General features: G+C 42.1%; 2 protein-coding genes across 4 annotated transcripts in view; both read right to left on the reverse strand.

Moving 5' to 3' along the window:
• The window catches only part of LOC115203086 (PH domain leucine-rich repeat-containing protein phosphatase 2-like), a 50,437-nt gene extending 42,116 nt beyond the window's left edge, over nt 1-8,321 (reverse strand). Inside the window, exons 1-2 of the mRNA XM_029767441.1 lie at nt 8,019-8,321; nt 4,126-4,406 (exon numbers count right to left, since the gene is read on the reverse strand). Of these exons, the coding sequence (XP_029623301.1) occupies nt 4,126-4,406; nt 8,019-8,207 (470 nt within the window). The 5' untranslated portion in view covers nt 8,208-8,321. The remainder of the gene's footprint in view (nt 1-4,125; nt 4,407-8,018) is intronic.
• A 3,615-nt stretch (nt 8,322-11,936) lies between these two features.
• The window catches only part of ap1g1 (adaptor related protein complex 1 subunit gamma 1), a 29,155-nt gene continuing 23,783 nt past the window's right edge, over nt 11,937-17,308 (reverse strand). For all 3 annotated transcript variants that reach the window (XM_029767445.1, XM_029767443.1, XM_029767444.1), the window contains one exon: nt 11,937-17,207. In XM_029767445.1, coding sequence (XP_029623305.1) covers nt 17,106-17,207 — 102 coding nt within the window. In that variant the 3' untranslated portion in view covers nt 11,937-17,105. The remainder of the gene's footprint in view (nt 17,208-17,308) is intronic.

A 17,308-nucleotide genomic window follows, 5' to 3' on the forward strand; every position in this document is an offset into this window, starting at 1 on the left:
GGTCCAGAGGACAGCTGTCACACCAATCAGCAGAGCTGGACACAGGTGTTTCACTTTCAGACTTGGGGAATTGACGAGGCTCCTCTATCAAAACATTTACAGAGTCCAACTCTGCGCCGGATGTCAATCAAGCAGAGAGAGAAACTCTCTCCGCACAGGTATCAGGTCCTAAGTTCATAGTTAGATATGGAGGAAGAACATCATTAATCATATGAAGCACCTGCTGATGACCAACATGCACTCTAATAACAATAGCCCATCTAAATAACGCGTCTGAATGGTATGGTGATGGAACACCTTTCTTTTAATGCCCTGTGTGAGTCCTCTGCCTTATTGCCCTAATGAAATCATCAGCTCATTCCATGGCTAATCCTGTTAAGGACCTCTCATGCTGCTATCAAACAGGAGGTCTGCTGAGCCTGCAATCTGTGACCCCCAGCCTGTCTCTGGCACGCCTTCAACACAACACCTCTGATCCACACGTGAACACACCAAGGATATCTGCTACAGAACCACTGAAGACTCCATGCACTCAAAATCTGGGAGGGTATTTTTCACAATGACCCACTGTCTATGGAAGCCCCAGCTTTGCCCAATAAAATTCATAATATGCTGTAAATCAATAAGCCTCAGATTTTACAACTCTTTGCGGCATACAGTGTGTGATTGTGTTGCTTATTCTAACGCATTACCACTCTAGAAGAAGTCATCATTGGCTCTCTCCTCCCCACCTCGCTCCATACATTAAGAGACCCACCCTAGTCAATACGCCTGTGATAGCAAACTCCCAGCGCAGGTCCTCTATGTACTGTAGTTCAGGACTACCATGATGCTAAGCCAGAAGTGACTAGTTTCCAGCCACAGCCCTTGTCAAACCAGTGCGATGGTGAGGTGACACAGCGTCTGGTGGCTGCTGTGGCATTTCTCTGCCCATGCCCAAGGCCACACTCCCTCTGCCAGCCCAGCAGGGTCTAACAATAAGGATCATGTCTGCTGATCACACACAGTCGTGGCCCCAGCACCTCACACAGGATTTAGAAAGAACCCTGGCAGGCTCGGAGGGATGACTGTCTGTACAGGACTGCCTGTAGACCATTCACACATGCTCTGAGAGCATGTACATTTATTCACAAATCCACTCCCCTCGTGGCTACAGGTACAGGAGGCTCCTAAATCTAGTCACTTAATCTCTGTCAAAAGACACCAAAAAGCTCCTTTCCTTCATTTGGGTGGCTAGATATATTCCCTTAATTTGTTGTGGATATGTCTCTTAAGACATTCTCTAGAACTTTGGCGAAGTATAAATATATATTTTAAACCTAGCGCTTTGTGCTAGATGTGTCAATGTGTAGTTCATACATGCATAATCTGAGTAGAACTACTGTTTTACATCAATTAGCTATAAAAATCCCTAGTTTGAAAGGGGTTTTACTGGAAGCTGTGCAGCCCCATTTTCCCCCACGTATGGCCAGCCCCCTAACAATTAGAGTTCCAGCCAATGAGCTGAAGTCCCTCGCCATTTGAGTGACAGCTAGCAAGATGCACACACAGGAGAGTGAGAGCAATAACGTGATGCACATATCTACACATTTTCCGGGACCATTTTTGGCTTCTGAGCGCTACTTTCAGAACTATTGGCTAAGAAGTACACAAAAGTACAGGAAAATCCCTTTAACTACGGGCCTTGAAATTGTAATAACAAGAATACAACAAACACTAATAAAATCAGAGGGTACATAAAATTACCCAGTGTTGACACTTCCACCAGGCAGCACAGTTATCCAACAGCCTTCAGGGTGTGGGAGGAGACAACATGGCACTACAGAGATAAATCTGACATTGTATCACCTGTATGTGAAATTACTTTGATCAGAGTTCCCTTAAGGGGAGAGAGGAGAAGTCTAGGTGGTTACAGAACCAGACCTGGGAGAGTTTCAGGCTCAAAAAAGAAAGAGACATGCCCGTGCTGATCCAGTCTTTTCAGAAAAGCACTTTACCTGCATAGTGCTAAACTGCCAGTGCATATCCATCTGTATTAATAGATTATAGAAATGTAAATCAGGTGGTAGAGGGCTCCAGCTGGTAGAAATCAATAGGAGGTAAAGAGCATCCTGCAGCAAGGTGTGTAATTCACTACAAATCTCAGTCATGTTTTCCGTTATTTTTCTTCTGCACAACACTGAACCACGTGACCCATTTAGTGCATCCTGCAGTGCTCAGCTTTCAACCAAAAATAGTCTTACGGGGAATAAAAAGCATTCCCTTGCCTGACCAAAAAAGCCAAGAGGAGAGCAAGTGGGTGTAACCAGATTATAGCCTGTCTCAGAGGCATCGACATGACGAGTCATTCTGGAAAAGTTCTGTCATGAACAGCTGTCAAGTCACTGTGTGTGTCTGAATACCTGTACTTGCGTTCTAAATATTAGGCGTTTTGGGTATGCGAAAAAAAGAAAGTTTTATAGTACGTGCATTTTTTTAAATGTTGTATGCTTTAAAAAATGCCAGGATGTCATTCTCATTTTGTTTTTTCCTTGAGTAGAATTTGCTGCGCACTATTGAGGAAGAGAATGGCCTACGAAATTTCATTTTTTGTCCATTAAAATAACATCAAATTGATCAGAAATACAATAAACATAATTGATAAAAATAATAAAATACAAACATACTTGCAAAAGGGTTTTCTAATGATCAGTTAGCCTTTTAAAATGAAAAACTTGGATTAGCTAACACAACGTGCCACTGGAACACAGGAGTGATGGTTGCTGATAATGGGCCTCTGTAGGCCTATGTAGATATTCCATAAAAATTATAATAAAAAAAAAAACGTTTTTTTTTTTTTTAATCAGTCATTTCCAGCTACAACAGTAATTTACAACATTAACAATGTCTACACTGTATTTCTGACCAATGTGATGTTATTTTATTGGACAAAAAAATGTGCTTCTCTTTCAAAAACAAGGACCTTTCGAAGTGACCCCAAACTTTTGAACGGTAGTGTAGGTCAGGCAAAGTCTAGATCTATGAGCCTGCTCCTGTTCTAGACAGGCAGCAGAGTTGTCATGAGCACTCAAGAAAACAAAGTACAAACCTGACCCAATGTGTAAAAATAGAATGGAGGAATCGGCAGTGCCAGAATGAGGTAACAAAGCTACAACAGTATGAAAAGGTTTGAGACCGATCAGGCTTTGAGACTAGGTGAATAAAGCACAAAGATGTGATATTGAACATGACTGGGATTACTTAGATTTGGAATTTAACACTGTCTAGCAATAAATAGAACCATTGACACCATGAGAAAACATCTTTCTAACATATTCAAGAGTTGTGAAAACACTGTCGTACTAGACGTGAGTGTCAGTGGGAGAGGAGAGTTGTGAAAACACCATGGTACTAGACGTGAGTGTCAGCGGGAGAGGAGAGTTGTGAAAACACCATGGTACTAGACGTGAGTGTCAGCGGGAGAGGAGAGTTGTGAAAACACCATGGTACTAGACGTGAGTGTCAGTGGGAGAGGAGAGTTGTGAAAACACCGTGGTACTAGACGTGAGTGTCAGTGGGAGAGGAGAGTTGTGAAAACACCGTGGTACTAGACGTGAGTGTCAGCGGGAGAGGAGAGTTGTGAAAACACCGTGGTACTAGACGTGAGTGTCAGCGGGAGAGGAGAATTGTGAAAACACCGTGGTACTAGACGTGAGTGTCAGTGGGAGAGGAGAGTTGTGAAAACACCGTGGTACTAGACGTGAGTGTCAGCGGGAGAGGAGAGTTGTGAAAACACCGTGGTACTAGACGTGAGTGTCAGTGGGAGAGGAGAGTTGTGAAAACACCGTGGTACTAGACGTGAGTGTCAGCGGGAGAGGAGAGTTGTGAAAACACCATGGTACTAGACGTGAGTGTCAGCGGGAGAGGAGAGTTGTGAAAACACCATGGTACTAGACGTGAGTGTCAGCGGGAGAGGAGAGTTGTGAAAACACCGTGGTACTAGACGTGAGTGTCAGTGGGAGAGGAGAGTTGTGAAAACACCGTGGTACTAGACTTGAGTGTCAGCGGGAGAGGAGAGTTGTGAAAACACCGTGGTACTAGACGTGAGTGTCAGCGGGAGAGGAGAGTTGTGAAGGTGAGTATTACCTGAGCAGGTCTCCATGGAGCTGCAGGTATAGACCCTCTACTTCTCTCTGGGCACACAGCTCCTCCACCGTGGTAGTGGTGGAGCATAGCACCAGCCGCAGGTCTGCCTGGAGGGTGGAGGAGGCCTGTGGGCCCGAGGCTGGGGGCTGGGGGTCAACCGCTCCCCCGTACAGACACACACAGCCTCGCTGGGCATCCCCCTTCAGCCAGTCCCGCTCCCGCGATCCAAAGCGGGTCTTCCTGGTAACACATCCTCTGCTCCCATTCCTCTTCATGTTCCGCTGGAGAAACAGAAACATTAGCTGGAAAGACCGCCACCACAGATGCACTGTAAATGTATTAGGCGTGTAAAAGAAGAGAACTTGGTTGTTTTCTACTGTAGTTAATGATAACTTGTCTTGCAGCAGCCTCGCTCTGAATCAAGGCTATCTCAAGCTGCATCATGTCCCAACACATCCAGAGGACAAATTCAATTGAGTCAATTTGTCAGGTTGGCAAAACTGAAAGTTCAGATTAGATTACCTGCAAACAGCTCATGGGCGTTGGTGACCTTAAAACGGGATCCTTGAGAGCCCAACCCAGAATGAAGTGTCAGAATCACTGGCCTTGTTTTCAAATCTGGAGAAGCTCGGACAAATATTTACACAGGGCAAGAACGGCGCTGTGTGAACTGGACCCTGGTTTTTGAGACTGATGGCCAGGCATCAGGTCATTAGTTAGACACTGATGAAGTCATCCTCCCACGATGCCGTGCATCCCCACGGCCGCCCGGCACAGGGAGGCAGCTGCTGGCATCCACACTGCACTGCAGCACACACACAGGCAACAGAGTCGCCGCATCTATTCAGCACAACAGCGCCAAAGACGCACACAACAGGCCTCAATGTGCAATGACAAGGCCAGAGAGGGCAAAGATCAAATCTGTCAAATGAAGCTCAAACAACTGGGCGGCAGGTAGCCTAGTGGTTAAAGTGTTGGGCCAGTAACCTAAAGGTTGGTGGATCGAATCCCTGAGCTGACAAGGTAAAAATCTGTCGTTCTGGCCCTGAACAAGGCAGTTAACCCACTGTTCCTAGGCCGTCATTGTAAATAAGAATTTGTTCTTAATTGACTTGCCAAGTTAAATAAAGGTTAAATAAAATTTTAAAAAAAATCAGAAAATCAATTAACAAACAATGTTCTGAGATGTCAAACAGGGATAAACATACAGTGCATTCGTTAAGTATTCAGACCCCTTGACTTTCCACATTTTGTTATGTTACAGCCTTATTCTAAAATACAGCCTCAATCTACACACACACACACACACACACACACTAATGTACACACGCAACCACATAAATCACAACAGGTTCAGATTTGTATTTTATTTTATTGAAAATAAAAAATGTAAATACAATATTTACATAACATTCAGACCCTTTGCTATGAGACTTGAAATTGAGCTCAGGTGCATCCTGATTCCATTGATCATCCTTGAGATGTTTCTACATCTTAATTGGAGTCCACTTGTGGTAAATTCAATTGATTGGACGTGATTTGGAAAAGCACACACCTGTCTATATAAGGTCCCACAGTTGACAATGCATGTCAGAGCAAAAACCAAGCCATGTGGTCCAAGGAATTGTCCTTATGTCAAGGCACAGATCTGGAGAAAGGTACAAAAACAATTCTGCTGCATTGAAGGTCACCAAGGACAGTGGCCTCCATCATTCTTAAATGGAAGAAGTTTGGAACCACCAAGACTCTTCCTAGAGCTGGCTGCCTGGCCAAACTGAACAATCGGGGGAGAAGAGCCTTGGTCAGGGAGGTGACCAAGAACCCAATGGTCACTGACAGAGCTCCAGAGTGCCTCTGTGGAGATGGGAGAACCTTCCAGAAGGCCAACCATCTCTGCAGCACTCCACCAATCAGGCCTTTACAGTAGAGTGGCCAGACAGAAGCAACTCCTCAGTAAAGGCACATGACAGCCCACTTGGAATTTACCAAAAAGGCACCTAAAGGACTCTCAGACCATGAGAAACAAGATTTTTTGGTCTGATGAAACCAAGATTGAACTCTTTGAACTCTGAATGCCAAGCATCAAGTTTGGAGGAAACCAGGCACCGCTCATCACCTGGCCAATACCATCATTACGGTGAAGCATGGTGGTGGCAGCATCATGCTGTGGGGATGTTTTTCAGCGGCAGGGACTGGTTGACTAGTCAAGATTGAGGGAAAGATGAACAGAGCAAAGTACAGAGAGATCGTTGATGAAAACCTGCTCCAGAGCTCTCAAGACCTCAGATTTGATGTCCTGGAGTGGCCCAGCCAGAGTAAAGGCTCTGAATACGTAATAACCCCGTTTTTTATTTTTTAAACATTTGCACAAAAAAAACAACAGTTTTTGCTTTGTCATTATGGGGTAGTGTGTGTAGATTGAGGGAAATAAACTATTTAATCCATATTAGAATAAGGCTGTAATGCAACAAAATGTGGAAAAAGTCAAAGGGTCTGAATACTTTCAGAATGCACTGTACCTGAATTTGTCCAATAGAAACTCTCATTTGCAACTGTTGGACAAATGATTACACCCTAGATCAGCTAAATGCATGCAAGATTCTGTAAGGCGGTTTTGAATGTGTCACTGTCACCTTGATTACTAAAAAGTATCTTGACACGTGCACCTGCCTTGTAAACTTTCATTCATAGGCTAGTTTAATGAACCTCATGATGGGTAGGTACAGGGAAAGTATCAAGGAGTAGCCTAAACCTATTGATGTTACATTGAGCTGGGTGAATAGAATATCAATGACAGTCAACCAATATGCTGTAATAGAAATAAGGCCATGCTCATTAAAAAAATTATCATCCTCCATCATCTTAAATTGGCACCGCCACTGATGTGTGTGTATACTCACCACTCATAGGTTTAAATCTTGGTTGGTTGAATACAAGGCTACCGTTAGTTTCAGCAGCAGCAGCCATTCATGATTCAATGAACATAATATGTAATGGTCCTTCCACTGAAGTTGTCTTTTGGATATTTATTATTAGTGCAATTGTAACTGGAATGTGTCATTCTCCATGACAATATCACATGAGAGATTGGTGAGATAAGCAGTCTATCCATAGAAGTATGGCTGAGGTTCATGTCAGCCTATGAAATGTATTTTCTAAATGATTATGCATGGGGATAATTGGCACAAGCCATTATGTTTTATGTAAATGGCGCCTAATGGGTTAATGAGTGACATAATGGCGGAAGAACAGCACACGAATGAGTAAGGAAACAGTTAATCACACGTCTTGTCAATCGTGCGTGCCAACTGAGGGCTCGAAGCTACAGAACAATCTCAGTCCAAGATTTCGATGGGGCCTACCCGTGGTCCGTTAGCCTATTGACTCGGTTTTGCATAGGCTATTTAGGAATTTCAAAGTGGATTTGATCCAGTGCCATAAACATGTAGCCTAAATAGCGAAACACATTGAAAAGTTGACAAATGTTACACTATCCACAATAGCTTATGCTATTCATTTTCAGCAATAAACAGCAAGTTAAAACATGTGATTTGACATGTTCTGATCTATAGGATAAACTAACAGTTTAGCACGACAATATGTAGCAACATCTCGAACGATTGCCTACTGTAACAGTTCAGTCAAATGTTTCTGTTACAATCTAGAAAGAGCTACAGTGAAAGGATACTGGCGATGTGGTTCGACACATTGTTGCACTGAACGCTATACTTTCAAAACCAACATAATTATCACTATACAAGAGAACATCAATGATGCTCAAACTGGATGACGCGTGAGTATAATTTCGCACGCACTTCGGCCCTGTTTGAACCGGGAACTGTGCGATTGCAGTATTTTGATAAACCTTCAAATATGACCTGCATGATAGTTACCTTTAGAACGCGTATCCCCGTTCCGACACGGTTTCCTGTACCGTCGCCACGACCTGCAGCTTGATTAGATCCCGCTTCGTAGACCAGTGTGTCCGTACAACCCCTGCTATCTTCGACACCACCTTTTTTTCGCTCCATAACGGTGCCATTGACCGTTCCCGGTATATTATCTTCTTCCTTCATTTGCATGTGTATATTTAACTACAAAAGAACGTGGAACATGACTGGTAAATTCCAATACATGCGGCAGCTGAAAAATCCCATTCTCGTTCGGTGCGACGCCATAACGACTCTGAACCTCACCGCTGTCAGATTGGGTCTATCAATAAACATTAGAGAGGCAGGGTAACACATTATTCATAAGGCACTGCCCATTTCTGAGTAGAGGCGTACTGAATTATTCATTAGATTTCCAAAACACCTATTACACGTGTGCTTTACCGTCTTGCGATTTTGATTTAATGCATGACATTTTAATTTCACTCAATGTAGACTGCTCCTTATTGCTGCCCTAGAGTCTTATGATACATTTTGAAAAATTATATATATATATACACACACACACATATATAAGCACTCCTCATGAAATTATTCATCATAGGAAATCAGAGTAGCCAATATCCCATTTCATTATGGTCTGAATTGGAACAAGTATGTTAATGACAAAATACCCTGTTAAAAAGGCATGTCAGGCTCTCTCAATAAGGCAGGCCTGGGCTAGGGGTATGTTAAATAAATGAAACATTTTTTAAAAAGTGGAGCGAATGAGAGGCAACCAAGGCACTCATGTCTCTTCAGGGTCATGGAAAAGCAGTATAGGAGGTGGGTCTGAAACAGAGCAGATTCAACCAGGCACAGTTGGAGTCGGAAGTTTACATACACCTTAGCCAAATACATTTAAACTCAGTTTTTCACAATTCCTGACATTTAATCCAAGTAAAAATTCCCTGTCTTAGGTCAGTTAGGATCACCACTTTATTTTAAGAATGTGAAATGTCAGAATAATAATAGAGAATGATTTATTTCAGCTTTTATTTCTTTAATCACATTCCCAGTGGGTCAGAAGTTTATATACACTCAATTAGTATTTGGTAGCATTGTCTTTAAATTGTTTAATTTGGGTCAAACATTTCAGGTAGCCTTCCACAAGCTTCCCACAATAAGTTGGGTGATTTTTGGCCCATTCCTCCTGACAGAGCTGGTGTAACTGAGTCAGGTTTGTGGGCCTCCTTGCTCGCACACACTTTTTCAGTTCTGTCCACAAATTTTCTATGGGATTGAGGTCAGGGCTTTGTGATGGCCACTCCAATACCTTGACTTTGTTGTCCTTAAGCCATTTTGCCACAACTTTGGAAGTATGCTTGGGGTCATTGTCCATTTGGAAGACCCATTTGCGACCAAGCTTTAACTTCCTGCCTGATGTTGCTTCAATATATCCACATAATTTTCCTGCCTCATGATGCCATCTATTTTGTGAAGTGCACCAGTCCCGCCTGCAGCAAAGCACCCCCACAACATGATGCTGTCACCCCTGTGCTTCCCGGTTGGGATGGTGTTCTTCGGCTTGCAAGCATCCCCCTTTTTCCTCCAAACATAACGATGGTCATTAAGGCCAAACAGTTCTCTTTTTGTTTTATCAGACCAGAGGACATTTCTCCAAAATGTACAACCTTCGTCCCCATATGCAGTTGCAAACTGTAGTCTGGCTTTTTTTATGGCAGTTTTGGAGCAGTGGCTTCTTCCTTGCTGAGCGGCCTTTCAGGTTATGTCGATATAGGACTCGTTTTACTGTGGCTATAGATTTCCTCCAGCATCTTCACAAGGTTCATTGCTGTTGTTCTGGATTTGATTTGCACGTTTCGCATCAAAGTACATTCATCTCTGGGAGACAGAACGCTTCTCCTTCCTGAGCGGTATGACGGCTGCGTGGTCCCATGGTGTATATACTTGCGTATTATTGTTTGTACAGATGAACGTGGTACCTTCAGGCATTTGGAAATTGCTCCCAAGGATGAACCAGACTTGTGGAGGTCTACAAAAAAAATTCTGAGGTCTTGGCTGATTTCTTTTGATTTTCCCATGATATCAAGCAAAGAGGCACTGAGTTTGAAGGTAGGCCTTGAAATACATCCACAGGTACACTCCAAATTCACTCAAATTATGTCAATTAGCCTATCAGAAGCTTCTAAAGCCATGACATAATTTTCTGGAATTTTCCAAGCTGTTTAAAGGCACAGTCAACTTAGTGTATGTAAACTTCTGACCCACTGAAATTGTGATAGAGTGAATTATAAATGAAATAATCTGTCTGTAAACAATTGTTGGAAAAATTACTTGTCACGCACAAAGTAGATGCCCTAACTGACTTGCCAAAACTATAGTTTGTTAACAAGAAATTTGTGGAGTGGTTGAAAAACGAGATAAGGACTCAAACCTAAGTGTATGTAAACTTCCGACTTCAACTGTATCTTTCAAGAAAGCACCATTCCCACTTGCCTGTTCCTTCATGACTTCTCCCTTGAGTTGTCCTCTTGAGTACTGAACTTATAGCAATGTCCAGCCAATGGGTTCATCAGCAGACATCAATATACCACAACTGTAAAAGCAAACAGGTGTGTTAGTGGTGCATGAGAAAATCCTGTCACTTCTATTCCCTCTGGACCACTGTTGATTGACTGCCATGACTTAGCGTCTTCCACTACTGTAGTTTGTTAGGCTCACAGAAAATCAACTCAACTACCAGCCCACACTGAGGCACTTTTAACAGCTTGGACTTGATAATGTTCCTCAAAAGCTAATCAAGAATCACTGACCTAAGAAACTACTCCCGTGGAAACAGATACTGGAACAGTTAAACTTCGATCGGCATTCTCCTCGTTTGTACGCTGCTCCAACCTCACTGTGACTCAATCTAGTTCAGTAGGACAAGTAGCCTATGTATACTGAAACATGTCAGGCTATGTTAAGCTGAAAATATCTGTTGGTCTATTCTAGATCAGTTATGTAAGTGAACCCCATTTGTAACTATACTCAACAAAAATATAAATGCAACAATTTCAAAGATTGTACAGAGTTACAGTTCATAAAAGGAATGTCAATTGAAAAATTAATTAGGCCATAATCTATGGATTTCACATGACTGGGAATACAGATATGTATCTGTTGGTCACAGATACCTTTGAAAAAAAAAAAAGTAGGGGTGTGGATCAGAAAACCAGTCAGTATCTGGTGTAACCACCATTTGCCTCATGCAGTGCGGCATCTCCTTCGCATAGATTTGATCAGGCTTGTGACCTGTGGAATGTTGTCCCACTCCTCTTCAATGGCTGTGTAGTTTCTGGACGTTGCACACGTTGATCCAGAGCATCCCAAACATGCTCAATGGGTGACATGTCTGGTGAGTATGCAGGCCATGGAAGAACTGGGATATTTTCAGCTCCCAGGAATTGTGTACAGATCCTTGTGACATGGGGCTGTGCATTATCATGCTGAAACATGAGGTGATGGCGGTGGATTAATGGTACAACAATAGGCTTTAGGATTGTGTCACAGTATCTCTGTCCATTCAAATTGTCATCGATAAAATGCAATTGTTTTTGTTGTGTGCAGCTTATGCCTGCCCATACCATAACCCCACCACCACCATTGGGCATTATGTTCACAACGTTGAAATCAGCAAACCACACAACGCCATACACGTGGTCTGCGGTTGTGAGGCCGGTTGGACATATTGCCAAATTCTCTAAAACGGCATTGGCTTATGGTAGAGAAATGAACATTAAATTCTCTGGCAACAGCTCTGGTGGGCATTCCTGCAGTCAGCAAAACATGAGATTTAATCTCATGAAACCAACACATGTTGCGTTTATATTTTTGTTCAGCGTATAAGAGTTGATAAATGAATGAGTCCGGTCAAAATTTTGTTTGACTTTTTATTTATACTCTTGATCATCATTTCCTCCAACCCAAAGACAATAATACACAGCATAAGTCTAAAATATCCCATGTAGTTTACAGCCTCTCAGCTTTAAATCATCAACATCATTATTCATATTTTCAGTCCATTCACACCCACCTTGAAGACATGGGACTCTGATTCAGTTCAAAATGTTAAACCTGTCTGGAAAAGGGAATTTCAAAACATGTTTTTTCCTCCCCTTCTCAAATCAGATATGTTGTCGTATAGTCGGGATAAATCTGAGGGTTACATATACAGATTCTCTTTCAAAAGTACAATGGACGCTTTATGATTTCACAGGGAAAGGGATAATAGTGGCTAAAGTCAGATGCGCCTTCAAACCCCTTTACACAGAGAATTCACCTGGCCAAATACAGAAGTAAAAAACAATTACATCCGAATGAGTGGTGTGCACTTTTAACCCCTTCCACCACAAAAAAAAAATATCAACATTTTCAAATGTACAACCCAACAAGGTGGTGTGTTGGATTTGTTGAAAAAATGTGACCTTTTCTTGCATTTCAAAAAGAGGATTACATAGAGTAGAAATGACACTATTTACATTGGTTCTCACATGCAGCTCAGATGCAGCTCAGAAGTTGTGAATTGAAATCCTTGCAGCCAATTTCATGTCCTACCAGGTGACTGCAGCAAGACATGCCAACACACTCTGAGATGTTTACACACACACACACACACACACACACACACACACACACACAGGCTGATTAGACAAACAAAACGCTTCAAAAGCTGCTCAGACCTCTGAAGGGTTCTTTCCTTTACAAATGTCCTTTTTAAGATGCAGTGTCCAAACCAATGGGATTTCACCTTCATATGCATTTCTCATTTAAAACTATATGGGGGCACTGTATCCTTCAAAGCGTTAACTGGTTAAACATGATAGATGGAATCAAACCGATAAAAACTAAATTCAAGACAAGGTACAAGTATGAGATGTCTTAACCTTCCCTACAGCCTTCTATCTTGACCAGCTCCCCCTTGTGGAAATGAGCTCACAGCACAGCTAACATGCAGCTTCAGCTCAGTGTTATAGTTGTGTCATATCACAAGGACAAATTAAGCAGCACTGCATTAAGATCACAGGTCTCCTGAAAAAAATGTAGACACAAAAAGGCCATACACACAGCAGAGAGATCAGCCTCACACTTCAGTCCTGATTTTTGAATTGGATTTCAATAAATAGAAACGATCATATTTCAACTGCCCCGGTCCCTGTAACAGAACCAGGCCTATTCTCTGCTCTCTTTGAGCCGTACAAACCGGTCCATAAGACGGGTTCCTTAATGCAGTCATCAGGAGCGATGAACAGACCCAGTAAGAGTGGATGATGACAGGCAGCCAAGAGCACCTTGTATCTGTCAACCACATGAGAGGATAAGGCCTTACTACTTAATGAACCATATCCACCACACAGATTAAACTTCTCAAAGCCTGAAAATACTCAGGATATTCAATCCCCACCTTACAATAAAGGTATGTGCAACAGCATCACAAGGGTAAAAAAAAAAAAAAAAAAAATGACCTCCCTCAACACTTCAGAGAAACTCTGGGCCCATTCTCACAGCGCTGAAATCCAATACAATTCATGTGGGGAGGTGAGATGCCAGATGAATGGGGAGAGAATCTATAGGACCGGAGAAAAATACAGAATGAGACTTAAAGGGGGCCAACAATGAGAATCGCTCTCTTAGAAGGACCACGTGCACTGTAGGTAGGTCATCCGTCCATTAATTAGCGTGCATGTCTGACAACATTAATTTTCTCCAATTACTTTTGCTGGGGAGAGAAAAAAACGATAAAGCACATTACAGGCGAAGGGAGGCGTTACAGCGTTTTAGCAAGATGCCTACTCCTTTTAAGGAACATATGAAAACAGATTTGGCCTTTCTGAGGACCACGAATACCGACAAGGTGCCACCTCGGTCACTGTGCAGCACTGTGCTCAGCTCAGACCTCTCAGTAGTACAGTACATCACTCACAGACAACACCAGTTCTGCCATACCAAACCTTAAGAGGACATCTATAGAAAACCAATAGCAGCCTACTCACCCACTAAAATCTGCAGGAAAAAAGATGCATCCAAACTTATGAAGAGAATGCAGCTCATTTGCATCGTTTCAAGAGGATTCTTTTTTTTTTTTACATATATGTATATAATTATAGTCCTTAGCTAATCTGTATAAGTCTTCAAATGGGTTTTTATTTCATTTGATCATCTTTTGTTGTTTCGTTTTACAATAATATACAATGTACAGGCAGACGATTATATATCTTTTGCGATGACTGATGAAATAGGGAAGTCTTTCCTTTAGGCCATATTGTTGATTAAGATCTACTCAGACAATATACACCGTGAGTAAAAGGAAGTCTTAGAAAATGGTTGGTATCTAACAAAAGGGATGAAAGAAAGGATATTTGACAAATCTTAAAAGCCCTCAATATATACAGAAAAAGCCAATATAGCATTTAGTCAAAAACAGAAAGTTAATAGAATGAAATCATTTTCTCCATATACACATATCATTGCTCAAAAATATTTCCAAAGCTTATTTCCAAAGCTAATAGCATCTCCGATTTGGTCACAAAAGTTTGATAGTGTAGCATAGTGAATATCAATAAGCATATAGTGCGATTGAACATCTGAAGGTCTGAACACATACAGCATCATGGGGCAGCTAAGCGTGTTAGTAATGAGATGTCCTACAGGTGCCCACTTGATTGCAGATCATACATAAGACTAAATACAGCTATCCAGGTATTGTACTGTTGATAGTTAAACAGGAAGAGAAAACATCGTGAGGTATTCAGGTTAATGTTTCCGACAGCTAGGTCGGGATTCTGATTTGGAGAAGTATGACAGCCAAGGAATCACACCAGTCACCACACGCCAAGCTACACTGATATCCGACTACATCATTTCCACTCTAAATGCTAGAAACTCAGAGTGTGAGATGTCTCTAAAATAAAAAGGGCACATTCTTCTTCGACTCCTTCCTTCCATCCAGTCTGTCTTGCCTGCTCTCTAGTCAGGATATAACCCACAATAAGCACTCCCTGACACACAAACCCTCTTCACACAGATCAGATGAGACCAGTTCAGGGACTTCCTATCTAGTTATGTCAAAAGGCACATCATTTTGATATCAGGCAATAATGTTTAAGTCAAATCAATGCAAAAAAATAAAAAATCATTCTACCACAAAAATAGTGCCAACAAAATGGCCAGCGCCCTCAAAGAGGAGAGCCACAGAAAAAGACTGCAAAGAAAAAGCATTCAGTGCATATAACTACATTCAAAATAGACTTAATGTACATGTACGTACGTGTTGTCTCTAGGCTGGCTATGTCCAGACAGGTTAATAGTCTTAAAAGAGAGACGTTTTGACGTCCCAAAGCTGTGAATCTTACATTTCAGGCTGTTTGTTCAGATGCATGGAAGATCCAGTACTTCCAGAGTTAATGTATTCAATGAAACTATGTTTAAGGATTTGCCTTTAACTAAGATGTGTCTCAGACCCGCACTAATATACAATATCCATATTGCTTCAATAACCTCAGCTTGATCTAAGCAATTAACCGTTGAATTTAACAAGATGGCTTGAATAAAGTGTAAATAGTGCCCATCTAGGTGGGGGAAACGGTGCTATACAGGGCAGTCAAACAAAGTAGAAATGTCCATCCTCTAGATTCCACCTCAGAAAATAAACTTTTTCAAGATAGCGGCGTACTATGGCTACCAAACTGCTGACCAAACTAAAGAAATTGGTACCATACTGTGTGTTTACCAGCCCATGACAAACACACTCTAGCCTTCGAAATATGTACTTTAGCCATTTACAGTATCTCAACCCTGCTGAGAGGCCTCTCTGGCAAACCAAGGTGAATGGGATTCAAACAACTCAAACTGACTTCAGAGAAAACTCATGTAATTCAAAACAACTCCACACATCTTTTGCCTTTTAAATCACTCATGAGATGGAGGGTCAAATGAAGTTAACCCCAAAATGAATGAGTGCTCTGGGTCTTTAAAACCTTTCTGATGCCAAAGTTAATGGATGTTAAAGAGCAGACCCAGTACAACTGGAAAAAATCATAATGTGAATGTATAATCTCAGTTAACTCAGGACTAAAATCTCACGTAATTTGGTCAGCTGCGTGATGTAGTTGTGAGTCCATACGTGTTAGAAATTGGGAGTTCCAGTTTGCGAAGTCTCTACCCTCGCAAAAGGAAACTCTTAACCAAAGCCCCCCACTTCCACCAATTTCCCCACACAAGCGAAGCAGTCGAAGTTTAAGCACCGCCTTCGGCCAATCCTGATACATCCAAATAGTCAGTGACGAAAACTGATTCTATGCATTCCATCCTGACAGATTCTTTGGTTTACACCCAGAATCTGTTCACGAGAGATTAACCTTTGTATTGCAACCGAAGACCTTGCATTTGAAGCATAGAGCTGGAGATCTTTATAATAGAATGTGCTATAGTCACTTTGGAGACCAAACTAGATGAAATACTGAGAGCCAAAGTACTCCAAGTTTCCAAACCCTATTTGGAAAGTGGTGAATGGACAGTGTGCAAATTAAGTTGCATCTCATTCAGACTTGAAAATAGGTAAAAAAAAAAAATACCCATGTTAAATTCCTGTAAGATTAAAAACATGTAACAAAAGAAAAAACAGACTGCTTAAACAAGTGCTCATAGTCAACAGCTCTTTTCTATGGTGGCTTAGAGGGGTGGGTGTACCACCGAGAGTGCCATGTGGGCGTACGTGCATTGAGAGGGCGAGGAGATGGAAATAGTGACAACTGCAAAGCAGACAGATTGAGGTGAAACCAATCAAGGAAACGAAGGGTTAGTAAATGAATACGTTTTCACATATTTCTGGTGATGTCTATCGTCATTGCCGTCGTTGTTGTGGTTGTCGTCATCATGGTCTTCATACCATCTTTTTTTTGTGTGTGTTTGACATTCCGCTGCTTCCCATGCAACCCCAGGGCAGCAGTCTGCAGTGATGTCACAGGGGATCAGTCTGGGTAAGGGGGGGGGGAGAATCTTTCCCATAGTTCCCTTGGCGGGGTCTTTAAGAGCGAGAGGGCACGGTCATCATTGCCAGGACTGAGGAGGGAAGTTGTTGACCTCGGCCAGGTCTTGGACAGGTGAGCCTTTGTGGGTGTACGTCAGCTTGACCCTCATGCGGAGTTGTTGCTGTAAATCAATCATGAGAAAGACGTGTTTATTAAAGCAATATGAACTACTCAATGTAGAGCTGAACTCTATAGAAGCCCTCTGCACTAAGTTCCTCTGAT

Source organism: Salmo trutta, chromosome 12 (genome assembly GCF_901001165.1).
Source record: "Salmo trutta chromosome 12, fSalTru1.1, whole genome shotgun sequence".
Taxonomy (NCBI): domain Eukaryota; kingdom Metazoa; phylum Chordata; class Actinopteri; order Salmoniformes; family Salmonidae; genus Salmo; species Salmo trutta.